This window comes from Rhea pennata, chromosome 1 (assembly GCF_028389875.1).
Source record: "Rhea pennata isolate bPtePen1 chromosome 1, bPtePen1.pri, whole genome shotgun sequence".
In the NCBI taxonomy this organism is placed as follows: domain Eukaryota; kingdom Metazoa; phylum Chordata; class Aves; order Rheiformes; family Rheidae; genus Rhea; species Rhea pennata.
In genome coordinates, this window is record NC_084663.1 from 209,022,777 (window position 1) to 209,045,690 (window position 22,914).

General features: G+C 36.5%; 1 protein-coding gene across 5 annotated transcripts in view; it reads right to left on the bottom strand.

Annotated features, from left to right (window-relative positions):
- LOC134135676 (disks large homolog 2) overlaps positions 1-22,914 on the bottom strand; it is a 740,305-nt gene that overhangs the window by 261,749 nt on the left and 455,642 nt on the right. For all 5 annotated transcript variants that reach the window (XM_062567370.1, XM_062567369.1, XM_062567373.1 and 2 more), the window contains 2 exons: positions 22,595-22,739; positions 19,435-19,576 (listed from right to left, as the gene is read on the bottom strand). In XM_062567370.1, coding sequence (XP_062423354.1) covers positions 19,435-19,576; positions 22,595-22,739 — 287 coding nt within the window. The remainder of the gene's footprint in view (positions 1-19,434; positions 19,577-22,594; positions 22,740-22,914) is intronic.

The window sequence follows — 22,914 nt, forward strand, 5'->3', positions numbered from 1 at the left end:
GCAATTTTATTTGTCTAGTTCTTTAGATTTACACAATGCTGAGTTAACACTGAATATGTATGAAAATATCACGCTGTTTTCCTCAAGAGATTTTACTCTAAAGCCCTGTGCCAGTATTGTCTTCTCTTTCTAATTCCCACTGGTAAAAAGCTGGTGACGGCCCCAAGAAATTACCTCATTAACCTCATTCATCAAATGCCTTAATTCAGAAAAAAATATTAAATAATAACACAAATTGCTTCTAATATTAGGATGCAAATGTCTCAGATGTCGTTAGTTTTTAGAGTAGCTCTATGAGATCATTATGAAATCCATTTTAGAGACTGGGAAAATAAAGTACAAAATAATTAACTACCTTGCCTAAGACACTGCAGATCACAGTCTGAGCCAGGACTTGAGCTAGCTTCAAGACAATAACCTTGGTTTAAAAAGCAAGCCAAGTAATCCCAACCCAGGCACCCAAACACCACAGGGAAGACCAGCAAATTCACAAAAGCTAGACTTAAGTTGAACAAGATTTAACATATTTGTACTTTCTGGGAGGGATCACATTCCCAAACTTTTCTCCCATGACTATGAAGTATAAAACCCTACCCTTAGTTCCTCCACCTATATGAAATCAAAATTATGGATGGAATCACAAAGCTTTGTGATCAAAGGTTTAAATAAAAAACCAAACACCTATGAAAAGAGATCTCATAAATCAACAATATTGGAACTGCTCTTTAGCAAAAACTGTAGTAGCAAATAGAGTGCCCAAAAGATTTCAGTGAAGGCAGGGAAGCCACAAATAAAGAACTCTAGGCAGAACTGATTTTTAAAATATTTAAAATATTTTAAAATAGATCTATGCAACAGTGAATGTGACTGATATTCTCAGTGCAAAGGTTGGGAACACACTTCTTGTTACATAACTAAGCAACAAAGTCTCTTGTTTGTAGAAAAAGTGTTATATATCTGTGAGGTGCAATTTTCTTTTGCTGACATTAATCCTCTAATAATACATTAATTATCATTAATAGTAGAGGCCAGGATATGAATAGCTTGCATCTTTTCCCACTTGGCTCTAAGGAAAACTTGCTACTTTCAAATTCTGGTTTTACCTTGTGGTACACAGACATAGCTAATAGTTAATATCAATTCACATGAAATGATAATTCAATCTAGAAACAAATTACTTTTATCTTAAAATGGGAGGATATTGTCCTAGACTTCCAAAGCTCTCAGAAGTGGAGACAGACCATCATAAAAACAAGGGTTATAAACTTGAATTTATTATAGACAAATAGGGCTCTGGCCTATGAATTCTCTTTGCCTATTAAGTTAGTGAGCCTTGACAAAGCCATCATCTGAGGTCTAGCTGACAAATTGTCTGGAGCAGTGATTTGAAGGGTGTTGGCTGTCTTACAAGCATTTCAATTTTGAGGAGAACGTGGCATCATGTTCCTCTTCCTCTGGAAGAGCTACTTGTTAATCCAGATTTTTTGGAGCTCACCAGCAGATTCTCGGCACTGGAGCACGTAGATACTGCAATGATGGCAGTTACCGAAATAAGCAGCCCCCTGGCCCTTCCTCCCCAGATATGAGACTGACAAGTTATGATGAAAAAGAATCCTCTCTAAGAAGCCTGTGGGAAGACAGGGATGATTTTATATTTGACTGGAGAGCAAGGAAGTTTATCATTTGGAGGAAGAGTGCTTTGAGGAATTCAAATGAAGAAACAGAGACCTTTCCAAACACTTGATCAATATTTGGTGGATTTCTTTGAAGCATGAGTTTCCAAGAAATAGAGACAGCAGTATCACACCTCTGGATTTAGGACAAATCTCTTCTTCTGGAATAGCTGTTCCAAAGTGTTCAACAAAGCAATTTGAGATTCAAGGACAAATATTCAGAGCAATGCAGCCCTGACGGATGTTACCTTTGTGAAACTGGGGGCTGAGTGGAATGAACACTTCTGAAAAGCTGGCTACTTGTTTTAGGGCTTAAATGGGATTAATACTTTTCTAAAATCTATTGCCAAACTGCAAATACTAAGTCCATTTGGAAATCTGATCCTGATATATTTTATAAAGCTGTCATTTTCTTCACCAAAGGTATTTGGTGAAAAGTGTTTCAGATATCTTCTTCCACAGTCAGCTACACAAGGAGTCCGATAGAAAAGACGACAGTTCGCTGTCTGAATGCTATTTCACAGTGGGAAGAAAGTACAGATTACAACAATCAGTTGCTACTATCTCAGCATGGAGAAGAGAACAGCATTCAACCATGAGTTAAGTTTTTTGTCATTTTTTATACCAGTTTTTGCTGGTCCATTGAACTAAATGAACTAGTAAAATATACAGGGACTAGAGCCTGATTTTATTCCAGTCTGAAATGAAGAAAAATACAAACCTGTCTTTAAAGAAAACTCTTAACTGACACCCAGCAGAACAAAATCCAGCTTTTTAAATTCTGATCTCAGGTCATCAAACGTCTGATGACCAAGTATTCAACAAATGACACAGTAAAGCAAAAGGAGGTAGAGAATTATACCTTCAGGTGGCAAAAATGGCCTAGTTCTACTAACTCTCTAGAGCTCCACTGCCTATTGGCATCCCAGCAGCTGGTCTGCAGGAGGTACCCTTAATGGATCACTCCTTTCCTCACCCTGTCTCCTTAAATCTGATAGCCCTCTCCTTGGAGACTGCCCTCCTTTTTTGACCATTTTTTCAGCAAGAAATTGCACGTGTCTGTGGTTAGCAAGCCGCAGTCTAATTCTCAGTGTTCTGAATATACATCACATATTCCCTTAGAAGCACAAATTCTCCTAGAATTGCCCACAGCCACAGATTCCCTAAACCCACTTGTTCTACTCTCAGGTTCAGGTCGATTTCTCTCTTTCTAATAGGACCTTTCTAGAAGTGAGAGTTAAAAGGGGGATTTTTTTTATAATCTTTTCTGTATTCTGTCTCTAAACACATAGAAACATTGTGATGATTAAAAATAAATTATGTGCACTCTGTACTAAAAGGTCTGAAGTCATTTTATTGCTTTTTGGCTAGTTATTTCCTTGAAGCCTGTAATTTCAGAGACATTCAAATATTATGGATAGATCCGTAAGTTCCACGTTTGGAATTATTTATACCTTTAAAAAAACGCTGCCTGTCTCATTGTTTTTCACTGTCATGAGTAGCTAGATTAATTGCATGTTTCAGTGATTAAGCATTTTAAGAAATATTAGAAGCCCACACTTTCTAATAAATTGACATACATTCTAATAAACTGACAACTTCTATATGGTCTTACCACATCTGTTGAATTCTTCATTATTATTTGGCTTATTGCTTTTTAAATTCAGCTTTCTATTTCATAGCACTGCAATGCCTTTTGCAGATTTTTTTTTAATCCCTGAGGTTTCTTGCCTGGTATTGTATCCTACGTTAATTTACCTTTTTCTTTCCACTTACACACTTCTCTCCTCTTCCCACAGTACTCTTTTCTTCTAAAAGTGCTTTCTGTGATAAATGTCTATGATCAAAGCTCCAAATACAATTACTTTTCTCCTGTTATCGAATATAAAAGACCATAGTTTTTCTCCCTTGTGAAGTATTTTGACAAAGGAAGCACACAAAAAGTGGAAGCACTGAACACCTTGCTGCAAACTTGGGGATAACTCTTCCTCTGTCCCTCAAGTCCCGTGTGCTAATAGTTTACTACTATCATAATAGACTACTGAAGTATAGCAGGGTTATACTAGTGTTCAGTTTTGGATAGTATATTTTCCTTGATTAAATATTTCTCAGGGGGTAAATAACAGATAATATTTTATGGCAATGTCTTTTCATGACTTCAGTTATGGAAATGTTCATCATTTTAGGTTTTACTAACTGTCCTCTTAGAGCACAGCTAATCTGGAGAATGGTAAACTTTAGATGTACTCTCAGCCATGACTTGATGAGGGAGGTGATTATTTTTTTGCTCAATTTCTTCTGAATGGCTTAGAGAGTTACCCTGTAAATCCAAAGATGCCCAGTGAACAAAGCAGGCACAAAACAGAAATAAAGTGATTGAATCAAACCCAGTTATTACAGCTTTCAGTGAAGCCTTAGTCATTTTTCACACTTCCAGATATACAAATACTGAATTAAGTTGTAAAATGTGTTACATACGATGTGACCTATTTTAGAGTACCATTCCCATGGATTAAAACATTGCCTGCATTCATCACTGGATTTTGGATGACCAAAAATCATATACTGAGGTAGCATATATCTTCCAGTAGCGCAGAAGTGAAAGCGTGGTTAAAAACAAGCACAAGCTTTAGAATAGGAAGATCTCTTAGTGAGGATGTGCGCTATGAGATAAAGTGACCCTCATGCACGCAAAAACAGAGGAGGTGAGGAAGAAGCGCATGCAGTACCTGGTGATCTCAGAGTCAGGGAGCAGGCCTACGTGGTAGTGGGGATAGGGAGCTGTAAGAAGGAAGCTTTTGTCACACTCGACAGGGGAATAATGCCTAGGAGAAGGTGGTTTATCACACAGTTTGTTCACAGTGCTGTAAACAGGTTCAGGAGGCCTGGTGATACAGAGACAAGAGTAAAAAGATCAGGTGCATGTTAGTGGCCGAGAACATAGAGATAACACAGCAACCAGAGTTTAAAAGCATGCATAGAAAATATCGGTCAAGAACTTTTCAGTAGAGCTTTTCTGACAAGTGAAGTGTGCTGTTAACAGAAACATTAGAATTTGTATTACAGAGAATTACAGCATACAAGTAACTGCATAAAAGGATATATGTAAGTTCCCTGACTTACAGGAAGTGTGTCTCTCAAAGGGAGTATCTTATCTCTAAAGTTCAAAGATGAATTTTTTCAAATACTCTGGTTTTTTTTTAATCTAACTTAATGTTACTTCTGCACAGATTTCCATGACCTTAATAACTTCAGCATTGCATATGTTAATACTTAGAAGAAAACTTGAAGCTTACTTCTTCTAAACAGGTCCTTTTTTCCCATTAGTTTAAGATAAAGATTAATTTAGATTAATTTTTAAAACAATATACTTCTGACCATGTGAGGTGAGGTTTTGTAAGTGAAGCTGTGGTCAAGGTGAGCCATATCCAGTAACAACACCATATATATAGTAACAAACTCTGTAATCAATTAATTTCATTGGAAGGCAATTAATTTCAGGAGTTCTTTGCTCTCTTTTCAGATCCACTGTTCAATATCTGATTATGGAGACCACATCCCACGTAGCTAACACCATTGACAAGACTACTGCAATCGCCCTTGCACTGCTGCTCCAAATTAAGGCCAACGTCCTGCAAAGCTAGGTATCAGAAATAAGATCCTGAAAACAATGCTGACAGGTCTCTAGCATTTCACTTCTGTCCCTTAGTTCGGGGCATGAAAGCCACCCAAAGACCAACCCCTGGGAGAAGCAATACTTACCACAAATCTCCCAGAGAGTCTCTTGGGGAGAGGGGAAGCGGGAAGCAGCCTTTAATACTGCCAGAGAGCCACAGGGGCCAGCCAGCAAACGGTTTTGAAAAAAACGCACCACACCTGTACATTTCCCCTCCTGCAACTTCTCCGACTACTGTGTGGGCCCCAGCAGATACCTCTGGGCTTACTGACAGAGTAAAATTTGACTCATATAATTTCCAGAAGTTTCTGCTCTAGGGGTGCCAAAAAGGAATTGGTGTCATATCCTACCTTCTGCCAGAAGATCCAGTATATACCATTGTCTTTAATCACTGCAATACAGCATTATTTCAGAAATAAAACCTTATTTCAGAAACTCAAAAATAGCAAGAAGCCAAGCAGCTAATGAAACAGTTTTGGTTCTTCTGGCTATACTATGCCTCACTCGGGTATGGTTTTCCCTACAATTTTCACAGGAACCAGAATTTATTATGGTAGTGGCTGCAAGGGCAGATATATAAAACACAAAACTAACCCTTTGTTGTTAGTTTCTGGTTTTGTCCTTTGGGGGAAAAGCAGTAGCTGCTTTATCTAAAATATTAGTCTCACTTAATAACATTATTCTGAGATATCTGACATATTTCTGATTTGAGAACTGTCTCTGCCTGACTTTCCCAGGGAAAAACTTACAGTTGAAAAAAAAAAGGCAATTTAAGATAACTAAGTATCAAAACAGCAAATTTGTCACTCATTTTATTATAAAGCATTTGGTTAAACATTTAGTTCACCCCTTTAAAATACACTTAAGGTAATAATTCTTTTATATTTCACATTTGTTTCATATTTCATAGTTGTTTCAGAGTGGTGGGTTGAATAATTTATGTACTAAATCAATGCTGCCTGTAATATCAAGAATCCAGAGGGGGGGGGGGGAAAAAAAACATTTCTCTTATTGTATTTTAGACTGCCTTTTATTCCCTCAAGAATTATTTTTGCTTCTCAGCAGTATGTTAAAGAACAAGTGCAAATATCAAATACAAAGGGAAGTAGTACAAATACTAGGAAATTTGAAGGAATTCTGCCCCAGTGCAGAAACATGAATATAAACTACAGATTTTCCTTTCGCTTAAAATACTAACCAGCTCACAATCAGCTTGGTACAACAGACAAGTTATTTATCTCCTCTGAGTCTACATAATATGAGATTGTTGCTACTCCTTGAATGTATCCTAAATGCTCAAACTATACTGAGCTGTCAGTGACCATCCAGCCTTGTTCTGAGACAGGCACTATGCTGCAGAGACCCACAGAAAGGAGTAACTGCTATGAACTGACAGCTGCAACCTGCTTCAGAGAGCAGAATGAAGATACATGTTTAGCATTTGGTAAGATATTTAAATCGAATTAGTCATTCAAATCTAAGTACAAACAAAATGTCTCATAAAGCCCAGCAAATTTCAAAATATCTAGTAGTTTTCACTCCTTTCAGTATTGCTGGATGGTAGGATAACAGAAAATTGGAATGTACTTTTAGCTTTTCTCAAGTCAGAGCACTTATGTGATATAACGCAAGTGACACTGTGATCTAGCTGACGTACCCTCTGTAACCCAGTCGAAGAGATTTAAGTTCAAGAGAAGGAATTCAAACTTATCTTTTTGATGCTTGGACTCTTTGCTTGGAAAAACACTCAGGGCATTAGGTAATTCCAATTATGATTGTACTTCTTGTATGGTCTCGGTCCCATGAACTGGACTGAGATCATCATATTCACCTATTTACCATCAGATGTCGTTCCGGTCATTAAGATGAGGTCATTAAGATGAAGTCATTAATATCATGGTCTGAAAATGGCTCTTTAAACACCTTGATACCACTCAGTCTTATGGCCTGCTGAATGCTAATACTACCAATTGCATAGCTGGACCCTGACTGCATGTTGAATTGGCTCAGAAAAGCAATGGAACATAACTAACTGCTAATGTAACATCTTATTTAGTAGATCTGCTCCTCAAACTGTTTGTTTGTTCATTTCTTTTTTACGAGGTAAAACATACATTTTTCTATTTGTCTGGAGCCAAAACTAAACTCTGTGATAAATGAAAGTAGCAGCTACGACATCTAGATGGACCGGAATAATTAATTTAGCATGACCATCAGGCATAGAATAGCACAGGAAAGGCAACAGAAAATGTAAGTAGTAGCGCAGCTTTGCCTGAGCGTGTTACAGTAGATAATTCAATCACAGGCTAGATAACAAACTCGCTCAATGCCACTGGGTTAGTATTCTAACTAGTAGCATGAACAGCAGATATTCATAGATGATTTCCTAGATTAAAAAATAGAAAGTTAGAATTGTTAATCAATATACCCCCAACTGCAATGAGGCAAGATTTCTACAGAAAGGTATAATAGCTAATTGGTGGGAAAGTTAACAGTAATGGTGGGAGATAGAAGAATGATCCAAATCCGCTTTTATTTGTTTGAATTATTTCACAACAGATGGTGTAAGCAATGTAAAAATTCCTAGCTGTTTGTATTCTTTCTTCTTCTGTGTTTGGACCATCGCTGTGGGGGTTTTTTTAGGCTGGCTTTATTTCACAATGGAAGTTAGGAGAAAATGGCATTATTAAAACTGTTCTTTCCTCATTATAATGCGAGGTCCTCAATTTAACTTTTTTATTGTAGAATTCTGTTGGTAGGGTTTAGTTGCCAACACAATGCACATTAAATGTTAACAGTTTCATTTCTTGGATTTTAAAACCTTTTATGATATGGAAGGAAACCAGCTAAGCTCTCACAACATGTTGAGTCTGAGAACTGTAGCCAGAAAATGCTAAATTCTGAGATAAAATAAAGCTCAGAAAGCTACAAGTTTCCAACTATTAATTTTGCAATTTTTGATTTTATTCAAGTTTAATAAAGAAGACTAAGACATTAGCATTGCTAACACAATGTTGTTAGCAAGTGTAAAAGGAACTTTCTTTAAAAGTACATCACTATTAAAAAAAAGCCAGTGGCAATTTAATACGAATGAAGTCTTCCAGTTCATTAGAAGCAATGATTTGCAATATATGTCCTTTGACTTTTAGCTTTTTATTCTTATGACCTGCGAGGAGAACCATAAATCTTACTGATCAATAGATTTATTTAAATTTGCAAGTTAATTTTATTTCAGAGGTTATGTACTGGGAACTGAAATAAGATCCAAACACTCATATCACATGTTCATTTCAACTTAAAAAAAAAGACAGAGAAGTAGTGCGGAGAGATTCAAGAAAATACCAGAAGTGTATTGTCCTAGTTCTTTTTGGAAATCCTCCTGTAATCAATAATTTGTCAGCTTTTCCATTATTAATGTCTATTTTCACGAGCCTCAAAGGCTACTATAATTGCAAAATATAGACTTAAGAAGATAGCAATATATTAGTACTGTAATGAATAAAGAGGATGCCTCACTCCTGTTAAGAAAGCTATTTTAAATGTTGATATTTCTTAAGGTTCTCAAGTGAAATGCCTTAGAGGAAGTGATAAGTAGTGGTAAGTATAATTTAGGACTTTTAATATTCTATACCTAAACTTGTAGTGACAGATGTTATTTGCAATCTGACAAAATAAAGCATTAGGAAACAAAATGACTGCTTAATTTGAAAAAAACAAAACAAAACAAAACAAAAAAACCCCACAGTATTGATTCTCTGTTGCAGTAGGGGAAAAAGGCTGTTTCACATAAGAACGCTGTGACTATCAGACTAAACGCCCATCTACAGCTGTATCTGTTCTCCAACAGTGACATTGTGACATTTAGACAACAGGATCCTTCCTCATTCGGATTCTAGCAATTGGTAAATCAGTGTCCACACAAAACAGAAACAAAATCTAAGCAAACTGTGTTTAATGAGCCTATTCCCATGAACTTGTGCACTCATCCTCATCCCCATTTTAGATTTTATATTCCTAGGCATCACAACACCTTGTGTCAGAGTCCTACAAATTAATCAAGTGACATATCCATAATCTCTGCCTTTACGTATTGCAAGCCTGATATCTGGCAGCACAGAGTAACATTTCAAAAACTTTTATATTTTTGCATTTTAACCTTGGCACTGTATGGAATACCTCCTGTATTCCTCTGTACACTTACAGAAAATGTAAGTAGCTCTTGCCTGTTCAGTTCTCCACGACATATGTACTTTTGTAGATCTGTTACATCCATCTCTGTCATCTCCTTTCTAAACTGGAATTATTGGTTATTTAGCTCCACCTGGAAACTGGGACACACCCTGACCATCTCCAACGCCCTTTGCTGTAGCTTTTGCCAGCTCTCTCCATGCAGTATTCAAGACTTAGCTGCACCATCAAGTCATACAGGAAAACATCATTATATTTTGTACTCTTTTCCTTTCCTATCAGATCCATTTTTTCTTTGACCCTTTTGGCTGCTCTGCAGTACTGAGCTGACATTTTCACAGAACTAATGAAAATTATCCCAAGGTGTGTCTCCTGAGTGATTACAGCTACTTAAGAGCTCATGTCCATGGATATGCACAACATGTACTTAGGCTTACTTTTCCCTAAGTGTTTTATTAAACATTACTTATCCTTACTTATCCTGGTGTGTATTTGACTAACAAACCTATCACCTCATTTCAAAACTCTTCACCCAAGCCTTAAGTTGGATTTCCAAATTTGAATTTTGTTAAAAGTGGTAAGTATTAAGTAGTTTCCACTGAACACATTAAATAGTCAAATGCCTGTTACTTGGGGATCTCTGACCAGCCCGATTAAATATGTATAGGTTACTCAGAACATAATAGAGAGTTTGGTGACATGATGCTAACTACCTTTTTGCTTTAACTTGGGAGAGTAATTCCAGTTAAGACACTAATCAAAATAATTCGGTGAAAAGAAATTGAATCTTATCTTTTTCTTAAGAAAATTATTTAAAATTTGTAAATTTTAAGAATTAGCTTAAGACAGTGTTTGTGTACGGAATACATGAAATATGAAATAGTTATTTAGCAAATTCACGCTTCATTGAAGGGAACAAATAATAATATAGGGCTAAGAAATACAACTGTGAATTCTTTTCTGAAAAGCTGATGACAGAGTTCTACAAGTAGACATCATTAGATGGCAGCATAACTAAATACTGTAAGACCATATATCACCAAGGATCCAAGTTAAGGTTGTATAGGCAAACTATTTTTTATTCTTTTAACTGAACATTTAATGTGTAACTTGGTTAAGTTTTATTTATTTATTTATTTATTTGATACGGAGGTTGAAAAAAGTAAATTGAGAAAGAAATTCCATTATGTAACAATATATTGTAATCAGTATACTCATCAGCAGAGTTGCAAACTTAAGAGCAACAGCATCAGATAAGCACCATGTGAACTGATGTGGTATAACCAGTAGCAGCATTAAGTTGTAGCATCTTCTAGGTGGATGAGCAGTCCAGATGAAGGACAACAACAGGCTGCCAGCAGGGATCAGGTGCATGTCATGCAAACCCCAGAAATCTTGGGTTTCCTCTTTCTGCTTCCCTGGAGAGGGATGGCCTTAGCCTGATTCTCTTAGCACCTTGTCAGTTCATTTTCCTGCCTACTCTTTTTTTCTTTCTTTCTTTTTTTTTTTTTTTTCCTTGCTCTGGTCTTTTGGCACAACTATTCATTATACTGAACTCAAATTTCATCGTCTGAAGGAGCACCGCTTAAGTTCAGCATCCCTGATATCCATTCCTCTTCTCCAGGCCATTTTTCTCCATTGCTTCTTCATGAATCTTCACCTCTTTTTATTTATTTTCTCCCTTGGCCTACACTCCACTTCCAAATCCAAGTTTTGTTGCCCAATAAATATCTGCATTCTCTTCTTGTGATTTCCATTCTTACACAACCAGTGGCAAATTCTCACGCATCTTCGCAGCCAGTCTCACCATAATTCCTTGCCAAATATACTTCCTCTACTCTTCCAATATCTTTAGTGTTCAAATCTGACTGAACTAAGCATTCAGAGCACAGAATAGAATCACTCCTCGTTGTGTTTCTATGTCAGAAAGGGCTGGAAGAAATAGTACAGGGAAAAACTGGCTTTTGCCATATAATGCTGTGCTCAGTCATGCTGACTTTTTTAAACAATCTAGTCACTATTGTGAAGTTATAAGAAGCTTTGATAGACTGCATCATAAGGACAGAATCTTAGAGTTTTACTGCAAAAAATAACATATTTTGGAGGATATATGAATTGCAGTTTTTCCAAAGGCTTATATTTGTTGGTGTTTGGATAGATTTTCCCAAAGGAAGTAGAAATATATAGATTCAAGCTCATTGCTCCCAGATTTCAACATCCTGATGGTAAGCATGGAGATAGTACAGTACTTGAAATAAAAGATTGCCATAATTTTTAACATGAACTAAGCCATATAATTCTCCCTGACTTTACTCCTTAAGTGACTGAGCTAATATATTTAAAATAAATGTTATGTAATTTGATAATAACAGTGGTTAATTAAAATTACTTTTAAAATAATATATATATATATATATAATTTATGTTAAATTTTAAAACTACACAAAACATGCAACTTTTTCTGTTCCCAGATAAACAAATCTAGTCGGAGGTAAAATATGAGCATGAAAATATTAACTTGAACAATTATGTCTGCCAAAGTTACAAGTGATTTAATGTGAAGAATAAGTAAGAGGCATTATCAACTTCCCCATATTCCAATATATAATTCACCTCCTTTAAGGCATAAGTGACATACTGAGTTTAGGTTAGACAAAAGTGATATGATTGTTGAGAGCTCATAATTACTTGTCATATTCGTATAACTGAATCAACATACTTCTAATTATCTTTTATTCATCATCTGTATAGCAACATTGGGTCAAAAATATGGTGTAAAATTCACCATTTGAAAACAGTGCCTACAGTACTCACTGATCTTTTTCATCTAGGAAATATATTCTGTTCCTTCACAAAAACCTACAGGAAATGCAGCTTGCTCCTTTCAGGAAAATATACTTTTTCACAACACGCAGAGCATCTTTTCAATAGTTGATCTAAGTCAACTCATTAAAGATCCCAAAGGAGCAGTTTTCAAAGCTCATACTAAAATCTGAAGTTCTTTTTTCCTTATTTGTTGACTCAACAAAAGCCAAACATTGTCAGAAAACTGTTATTGATATAATATGCAAAACATTATATTAGTTGAAATGTTTCAATCAAGAATAATCCAATCTATAATCAATGCAACTTTAAGGGTGTTCCTACAAAATGTCCTTCTCAACCCAGCCAGCAGTTTATGTGAGTAAACAAGGAACAGCTGAAGAATGCTACATTTAATATAGGGAAAAAAATCCCCTTAGACTTCAGTTAAATGGTTCTCCTCTTTTTTCCTCCAGTCTCCAGCACCTCCTCCTCCAGAAAATGTTATTTCCAAAGATACATTTAAAAGAAATCAAACATGCTTTCCAGAGCAAAACAGATAACTCAGAGAGCTTTTTCTTCCATGAATCTTTAATATCTAGTCAGTGTTAAATGTTAAAGTGATTTTTTTATCAGCTGAATAGTTTGATGTTACCATTTTCTGAAGTTAGAAAGGAAGTAAAAAATCAACATGGTAGTTTATTTTTATGTATCTTTCGCATATGTTGTTCATGAAAGCCAGAAAGAATGAACTACAGGATTTCAGAGTATAATTTCAGATTTTCTGTAAAAAAGGAAGTCTGACATATGCTAAATAGTGAGTTCTCTCTCAGCTCTATTAGTAATGACTATTCCACAAAAATGCTAGGACAAACAGATCATTTGTTTTCTCCCTAATATCACAGAAAAGTTGGTTGGAAGGTATCTCTGGAAGTTATCTAGATTAACCTTTTGCCTGAAGCAGGATTATTGCCATATTAAATCAGGCCAGACATGATTTTATCTAGCCAAATCTTAAAAATCTCAAAGGATGGTGATTTCATAACCCTTTTGAACAACCCACACCCATGCTACCTCACCCCCCTGGTGACATTTTTTCCTTCTTAAATTCCAATCAGGACCCCCCAAAAACACAGTTTGTGGCTATTGGCCCCTTTTATCTCATTTGGCACCACTAAGAAGAGTTTGGCTTCATCATGTTTGTAGCCAAGTAGTTGTAGAGTGCTCTCAGATTGTCCTTTAGTCTCTTCTTGCCAACGTTAAACAAGCCTCAGATTCCTCAGCATCTCTGTAACCTCCATGTGATCTAGGACTTTGAGCATCTGTTGGACTCTCTCCTGTTTTTCCACATCCCCCTTGAACAGGAAGAAGAGTGGGAATTGGTCACACTATTTCAGACCATACTTTCCCTTTATCTGCTGGCCATGCTCCTCTTAATGTATCCCAGTATGTGGTTTACCAGACTGGCAACAAAAGTGTGCTGCTGGGTTTGTACTCAGCTTGGCATCTGCTGTAACCTCCAGACCTTTCCAACGAAGCTGCTATTTAGACGTTTGTTTCACATCCTGTACTGACTTATGGGGCTGTTCCACCCCAGGTGCAGAACTCCATAGAGTTCTGCTTCATGAGGTTTCTCTTGACCTAGTCTTAAAGCTCTGCCATTCGTCATGTCAGTCACTCCCTCTTAATTTAGAGTCATTCACAAAGTTGCTCGGAGTGCATTCTGTGTCATGATCTACATCATCAGTGAAGATATTCAAATGATATCCAGGGTATTCTGAGGTCCTCTGCTTACCACTGGCCACCTGATAGATGTCAAGTGATGATCATTACCCTTTGAACCTAATGGTGCAGTCAGTTCCCAATCCAGTCTCTTCTTTCAGACTATTTTCAGCTTTTAAATGAGAGCACTGTGGGAAACTGTACAAAAGCCTTACTAATGTCTGCTGTTGCATGCAAGAGGGATGTGCTCCAAACATACACATACTAGGATAAAAACACTGCAGTAGGCTGTAGCCGTGCTGAGGGCAGACTAATGAGCAAAGTAGCTGTGCATAGTCCAGGAGACACCCAAAAGAGTATCCAGCAGGAATCCAAAATGTACCTTTTTTCAGCTTTTCCTAATGTTCAGATGAGAGGCTGCTGGAGGAGTTTTATAGAGAGTTCCCTGTGTCCTGCAGCGCATGTTACAGATCTGCCTGCTCTGCCTATAGAAGAGGAATAAAAGAACCTGAAACGCCAGTGCATTCGGTGCATATGGGAGGTGGCAGTGAAGAGGTGTTGCCACGTGTCCTGCAGCAAATCGCGGGTGCATCTCTGTAGGAGATACGGCAAGAGCCAGGGATGCCTTCGGATGCACGGGTGTTTTAGCCCAGGAAAGAAGCATTCCCCCATGAGGCAGCCTCTGTGCTAGCAAGCAGCAGTGGCACTAGCCAGTGGATTGCAGCCACTGCCCTCCCCTCATCCACACAGCCGGTCGTTTCAGCATGAAAGGCAATCAGGTTGGTCAAGCGGCTCATGATTTGCTTTTGGTAAGTCTAAGATGTTGAGAACTTCAGATTCTTCCATATTGTCTGTCATTAGATTCTCTCTCCCATTCATCTTTGCCCCAAATTTTCCTTTTCCTTTTTCAGCTGGCACACCTGTAGAATCACTTTTTGCTACCCTTTAGGACATCTGTAAGTCTTAGCTCCAGCCAATCAGCTTTCTGATTTTAACATTAAACATCCAAGCAACACTGGCCTATGTCTTTTAGTGTCATTCATCCAGAAGCAATTTACCTACCCAATAAGACCTTCTGTTGTATCTTTTTGTTCAACAGAATGGCTCCTTCCTGAGTTCTCAATAAGTTTTCTTTAGAAATTATCCATCTTTCCTGGACCTGTGCCTCTATGACAGCGTCCCAAAAGATTTTGCTTAGTAAATCTCCCCAAAAGCTGAAATTTTCTCTTGTGAAGTCTACAGTCTTAACTTGCTGATTATCTTCCCAGACTTCCTTTGAATCCTGAACTGAACCAACTCATGGCCACTCTGACCCTAACTGCTCTCTATCACCACATTTGCCACCAGTTTTCCCTTTAGTAATCAGTAGATCAAACAGAAAATTACTCCTGTTTATCTCATTGAGCATTTTCATTAGGAAATCATTACCAATGCAGCAAAGGAATCCCCTGGATTGTCTGCACACCACCATCTTACTGAAAAAACAATTTAAATAAGGACTTACTGGAAGAATGTGATGATTGTATTGATAACCTTCATAAAAAATACAAGAAGATAAAGCTTCCATCATCAGTGATTTTAAAATGAATTCAACAAAACCAAAGCAAATTATACCCTTCACTGACAGCATTTTGGACCAATAAGAAATTCAACCTAAATAAGCTCAATTATTAAACAATAACATTCAACATCATTAAAACTTGTGATTCAGGACAATTTTTGGTCACTTTTTACCCCTTGCTCTGGTTGAGTTATTTTTTCTCTATATTTTATTAAGTAAAAGATGTAAAGTTTTTTTTTAATCTTCAGATTCAATATCAGATCAAATAATCAAAAAATACAAATTTTCATCAGCTGAAACATATTTTTGTTGTGGAGAAGAAAAACAGTATTCAAATTTAAAAAATCTTGAATTGAAAAAGATAAAAACAAAAAAGCAAGGAAGAGTGGATAAATTACGCCACATGTTCAATCATTTAAACTTTACAGATAAATTCATTACAGTAAGTAACTTAAAATAAAGTTTGTCACCAGCTTCTCTCAAGTCACATGTACAATGAATTTTAATATTGCAAATGCCTCTTATACTGGAGAAGTTACTGTTCCAAATATTTTTAGCTAGCACAAATGAAATTTGTCAGAAGTGTTGTCATATTATGACTGCATGGGTAATAAATTTCCCTATGTGATCACCATGTACATTAGCTCTGAAAACCTATTACAGTAAGAAATAGGTAGTTTTAATGGACAGCACTGCAGTAGTTAGTAGTCTTTTTAATTATAAAATATTATGTGAGGAAACCTAATTATAAATGATATATCAAGGGATCTATAGGGTGCACTAGAATTATCAATATGATAATTAACTTCCCAGAAGATTTTAAATATTTCTAAACTGGTCAGCACCAAAGACTTTCCAAATACCTTGCATTTAAAGGCAGACTCATCAATAAATCCTACAGCATTGCACAGAGTGCAACCAGTTTATAGCTGTGAAAATCACTGTAAGGATTAACTACAGGATTTTCAATACTGCTCAATTTCCTAAACCTCCTACTTAACTCAGTGTGCCATAGTTAGCTACACGGGTATTTAAAAAAAAAAAAGGCTCATCCTCATTCAAGGATTAAATGTTGTGTTTCTGAAGGTAAGAGCTTCTCTACAATGGAAGTCAGAGGGGAAACCTGGCCTCTTGGCTCATGTTCAGGTGTCCCTCAGACAGGGCTGACAATTGTATGTTCAGTGAGGAAATCTGACGGCAAGAAGTGTATTTTTTTATTAATATCCCATTATACTCATTTTATCTTTGTGTTTTTGTATTCTAGCAATCAGCATAGAATATAAGGAATTAACATTAATATTAAATTCACAGTAACCTCTTCCTTTTCAACAGGTATAAATAAATGCCTGTTTAGAACTATAAGATTTTAGTTTGATTAGCTCAGTCATACTCAGAGTCTGCCCCGATTACTTGACATTTTTATTTCTGCCAGTGCAATATGCCTGCCATAGAAAGTCACATCTGTGGAAAAATTCAGCTTCTCAGGTTAGTAGTGCCAATATTACACAGCCCTTTGGGTATCAGACTTTCATCACAAAACATACATTCTGAAAATTTAAATAGCAAAAACACCACAGAGAGCAGTATTCATGGATATGCATGCTTTGCTGAGTATTCATTCTTCCCAGGTAACACAAAATGGACGGAGTTTTGTATGAATACCTCAGTTGAGAATAGGGCTGTGTCAGTATTTGAGTTTACTATTAGGAGATAAAACAACAAATGAATTTATTTTAAAACAAAATAAAATATTGGGAGAGGAAAGCATTCTCCTTCCTAAAAAGATCAAAAAGACAGTAATTTGTTTCAATATATCTCCTACAGCATTCTTGAAGGAGGTACGCTTTGTCTTAGATACCTTCCCAACCAAGAGGATAGAAGTGTTACTACCTTTTCTTCTATTTTACGATTTCTTTTTAGTGGAACTAATTAGTAAGTTAAAATCAACTACATGAAATGTAAAGAAACACAGGACCATATAAGTATACTTCTGCAGTACCTTGCAGTTCTTCTAACTTAATTGGCCTCTTAGGCTCAATGTAGCTTTTTTCTTCTTTAGAATTACTTCTTCCACGTTCCACAGCTTCTTGGTCTCCTTAGCTATCATCTACTTTTGAGGTTGCATTTTTTTGTTGTTTTTAAAACTTGTCAATCCTTTTTCAGTAATGATGATGCTGAAGTCTCATCACAAAATGACAGTATTCATCCTACAAGCTTACTTACAAAACCTTCATCACTGTAACCTAGGGTTTACATTAGTGTTCTTTCTATACACACACATTTTAGAAATTATGAGATTAGTACTAACCTATGCAAAGCCTTGATGCACAATTTAATGACATCATTGGTTTAACTATTAATTAAAAAATGTACCTTGCTATAACCCTTTGAAGAAAAAATCAACCTAAAGGAATGTCTCATAAACTGAAGGAAAGCAACTGGTTTCACATCCTCAATCAAAACAAAGGAGAAATTTCTTTATCTAAGCCAAGGTTGCAAGGTGTGGTTTACAGACATTTATGTCCTGATTAAAAACTGTATCATGATTTAGTTATTCTGAATATGTCTGATCCAACAAGTCAAGCAGCTTGAGATCTTAGTCATAAGGAACAAGAAAAATTAAATGCAAATTAGTAGGTTACGAAGCTGATGAATACATAAATGGATGAGATTCTTTGGCCTGAGATACCCTGTAGGCCTGGTTAGGTGATCAGAATAGCCTCTTTCTAGCTTTAAACACAACCAATCTATAAATACTGAAGTGTAGAAAAAATTAAATGTATTATTTCCTGTTGCACCAGACATTATACTGAGAGCTGATTTCACAAATGTAACAACTGTTGCCTTCCAAGTGAATGGCAGCTCTCTTCAAACAAAAAGGATAAATGTAAACTGTCTCATGAATGACATTCAGTGTTCATATAACACAAGGCATAAAAGAACCCTCCCAGCATTTCCCTCTTTGTTTTTTATAATTGGAAACCAACTAAATGGATAAAATTCTGCTACCTTACTTCCACATAGTAGGTTGAATCCTTTGAGGAATGTAAGAAGAAAAGAATAGAAGGGGTTTCTAGGGTCATTTTATTCAGTCTTTTCCTACTGCAGATAATCAGATCAAATAATCCCTTTTATGAAGGTATCAAGTGTCATTGTATATGCAGTTTTCTTTTTACCTCCATACTCTCAAAGAAAGCTGCTCCATACTATAATTACTCTAATGGTTAAGATTTTTTTTCCAGCTTCCCACCAAAATTTATTCACAGCCTGCTTATATAAATTTTCCATTTTTCCGTATTATTTACTTTTCACAGCATTTATCCTTCAGTAAATGTACACAAAGCAATTACATCCTATTTCAGCTTTGTTTTCACTAAACTAAACAAGCCAGCCCTTTCAAGGCACACTGTCAGGAACAGGTACAAACTCATGTATAGTCACTCCACCCATACATGCAGTTAGCCAGATGAGTCACTCATCCTAAAATCTTCTAGCTGTGCTAGTAAGGAATTACTGCAGCTACCACACCTGTTAAGAAGCATAATATTTTGCTCAATCTCAGCATTGCTCTAATGTAACCATGTTGTTTAAAAATTAGTGCAGGATGGCATCCAGATATCATGGACCTCAGGTTATCATTCATCTCTGATCTTTCTTTTAGCTGTCCTCATAGTGGTAACAGTTCCATTTCATCTTCCTTCGAACATGGGTGACAACAGCTATATGTCGTACTCTATCTGAGTGCAGTAATTGTTTTAACTAGGTTCTTTGCAATCGTCATGAAAGATAACAAATAAAGAAAAGCATCTGACCTGGTGTAGTCATCCTCCACAAGCATGTGCTTTGGAATGGGTGAGTATCTTCCCGGTGAGATTGGGGCCAGAGATGCCTTGTACTCTAAGGTGCCATTGTTTCCAGAAGTGAGTATATGATTTTCCATTGGTGGAGAATAAGCTGATGGTAAGAACAAGCACTTCATGTTAGTCACATTCATGTTTGATTAGGTCACACCAACATCATTTTCAGTGAAGTACCAACACTGTGCTTATTGCAGTACATAACACCAAAACAGTCTACGTCTGAGACAGCTTAAAACTTAACAAGGCAATAAAAGAATGAACAGCTGGAATTTTCCTGAATAATAATAATAATAATAATAATAATTAATTATTATTATGTTGCTAACTCATTTTACAGAGACTGAATCTTTACAGGGGATCTGAATAAGAAAGAATAGTCTGGGAGAGAGGAAACAAAGATTTTCTTCATTTAGGACTGACTAAATGATGGAAATGCAGGTTGGAAAAAGTGAAATGAAAAGTATAGTCATCATTTTGGCTCCAGCATACTTCAGTGGGAATAATACTGTAAGAGCTTAATGCAGGATCAGAGCAGGAATTTTTGGTATGGCAAGGATTATGTATGGTGAATATTTAAAGCTGTGATATATTAAAGGTGCCAAATTCCTAATAAAATTGAAATTTCAGTACCAACATAGACGGCATCATCATTCAGATCTCAGTAAATCTGGATATAAAACAGAAAGCAGATTCAAATGCTATACATATAATGATTCATAATGACAACTACAGGACTATGTGTCTAATTTTATATTGCGTCTGCAGGTTTTGTTGTTGTTTGTCTGTCTTTTGCCATTCTCGAGTTACTGGGGATATTATTATTACTGGAGAGATGCAGTAACAGTTCTATTCAAATCTCCAGTTAATGTAATTAAAAAGGAAATGATAAATAGGAAAAATAAAGACACATGCATCTGCAGTGAGCTATGATCAATTTTCTCATGAGAAATAACATATTTAAACTTTCTAGTCTTTCTTTTAGTCTTTCTTTCAGATGCTTAGATACAGAATGTTTCAAAAAAAATATCTCTATGGGGAAAGGCTACTACCCACTCTGCAATATTCTGAACATGCAGGTATAATGAAAGATTTCTGGGGGATAAATGAATCTCTATGTACCAACATCCTGGGATAGGTTACTGCATAGCTTTTTAACCCTTATGCTCTCTCTAGAATTGCTTCCATCTTCTCATATGCTGCTGATCTATAATCTGACATAGTAAACCACACTGTTTTAGAGCACCTATATTATTATTTTAGAAAGCATTGTAATGCAGAAGATGATTGGGTGCGAATATTTAGTTGTTTTACTTCTCAAGCTTTGCTAAGGATCCAGACCAGACTGTTGCTGAACAATCATGCCATCTGTTGTAACATTTGCTAAGTAAATAGGTAACCTCAGCACAGTTGAGTATATCGCCTGATGTGCATGTTACAAAACCTTCCCTTCTGTTTTATGGAATAGTGTGAATAAGGAGGATTATGGATAGTCATCTCTGACTTCAGCTTTGTCAGTCCACAGTTGAGCAACACTATGTGGAAGTGCAGAGGAATTTAATCTCTGTTTATTTACTGGGGAAAAGCTGCCTTTTCCAGTCTTTCCTTGCCTTCCTGGCCTTAAGTGCCCCTAGTATTATTGGCAGATGGTCTAACTGGATATGGATCAGTTGCTGATGCTCCTGTCACAAGTTAAAATGCCATCCAGCTGTTAGATGTTGGCAGCTGGTCCCAGCTGGTAGTGGAACCCCAGTCAGACAGAGTTTAAACATCAACTAAATGAAGGGAGGGAGTTCCAGTAATAAACTGGTCAGACTTGCAAGCACTGGGGGAACAGGTAGCTGCAGCATAAGTGTTTAAGGTTGCTGAGAACAAAAAGGGAATGTGAATGGCTGTGTATGGAAGCACCAGGAGGAATAGCATAAAGGTGGCTAATAAGAAAAGCACATGTTGATGGCACCTACTTGTCACCAGTACCCCCAGCACAACTCCAGTTTCTGAGAATAGACAGATCAGTGCAGACTACACCCAAATTAAAACACAGGCTTAAGCCATTAAGAGATGATGGGAATAGATAAAAGAATGAATTTGCAGCCTAGGACATTCAGATAAGGAGACAAAAGACACCTTTGTCACCTGAGGCAATCCCCAGGATTTGCAGAGGTGGGATAAGAGGGAGAGACAATAGACTCTAAATGCTGACATCTCCTAAGGGATACAAAAGGCTCATCAGCAAGGAGGGTATATATATGTAGATATATATATGTAATGGGAACTCCACAGCCACCTCCCTTATGCTCAGTTGTCTCAGGGAGTCCTGGCCAGATCACCTGGATACCCGTCTTTGTACCTGAATGCTGGGCATGAATTTGCGAGCGTGACAATATAAAAACATGAGGTAAGTCACTTTGTTTTACAATAAAATCACCTTTCTCCACATAAGATCTTGCACTGAGCTTTCTTACATCATTTCAACAAATTTTCCTTCTGTCCAGAGAGTATATTCAATGCAAGGACAAACAATGTCTTAGTCCTCAGCCAAGGAATGTCAGATGAACATATATAAAGGACACACTGAGAATGGAGCAAAGTGGGAGAGGAATTTAAAAAGCAGATATGCACAGAAAATTGGTAGATTTGTGGAGGTAGAATAATAATTTAAATTATAAGCAAATATTTTATGCAAATATCATATTCAATTTCCTTAGGCTTTTCACTAAGTCTGTACAGGGTGGTTTGCTGCTCGTTCTTTTTTTTCAGTGGACAGAGGACTAGTCTAAAAATCCATTAATATTTCAAAATATATTTGTACATATTTATCTCATTAATTGTCATAAGAGATAAAGTTCAATCTGCTTACTTGGACAATGGCTGATTGGAATCAGCTCAGCAGTACATTACCTACATTGCTACTTTTGCCGCAAAAGTACTTCAGTAGAGCTATATTGTAATATTTCATGAATGTGGTATACTTAAGTGGCAATAAACATTTCATTCTTGTAGCTTTCCAAGCTGTTTCATAAACTTTAATGGAGTACTTTGGACAAGGTATGAAAACCCACAATTATCTGACAAACTGAAGTCTCATACAAAATGAATCGCAAAAGTCACTTACAATGGGTAATATCTGGCGGGCCATATGGATCGGTCATGTAAATGGTGGTGGGCTTTCCAACTTTGAGATACACTACATCTGATGTGTTCTTCAGTATCGCTACTGCCTCTTCATGGGTAACTTCTTCTAAACTGTAATTATTTACCTTAACGGAGAAATTAGACATGTGAATTAGGATGGAGAAATAGACACAAAAAAAGACACTGTCTTGCAGTTATCACCATGTTAAAAAAAAGCTGTAAACAAAAGGCATTGAAGATTACAGAAGTAGTTTTAACAGTTTAGTCTTTTCTTCGTGGATGTATATTCAAGAACTGACT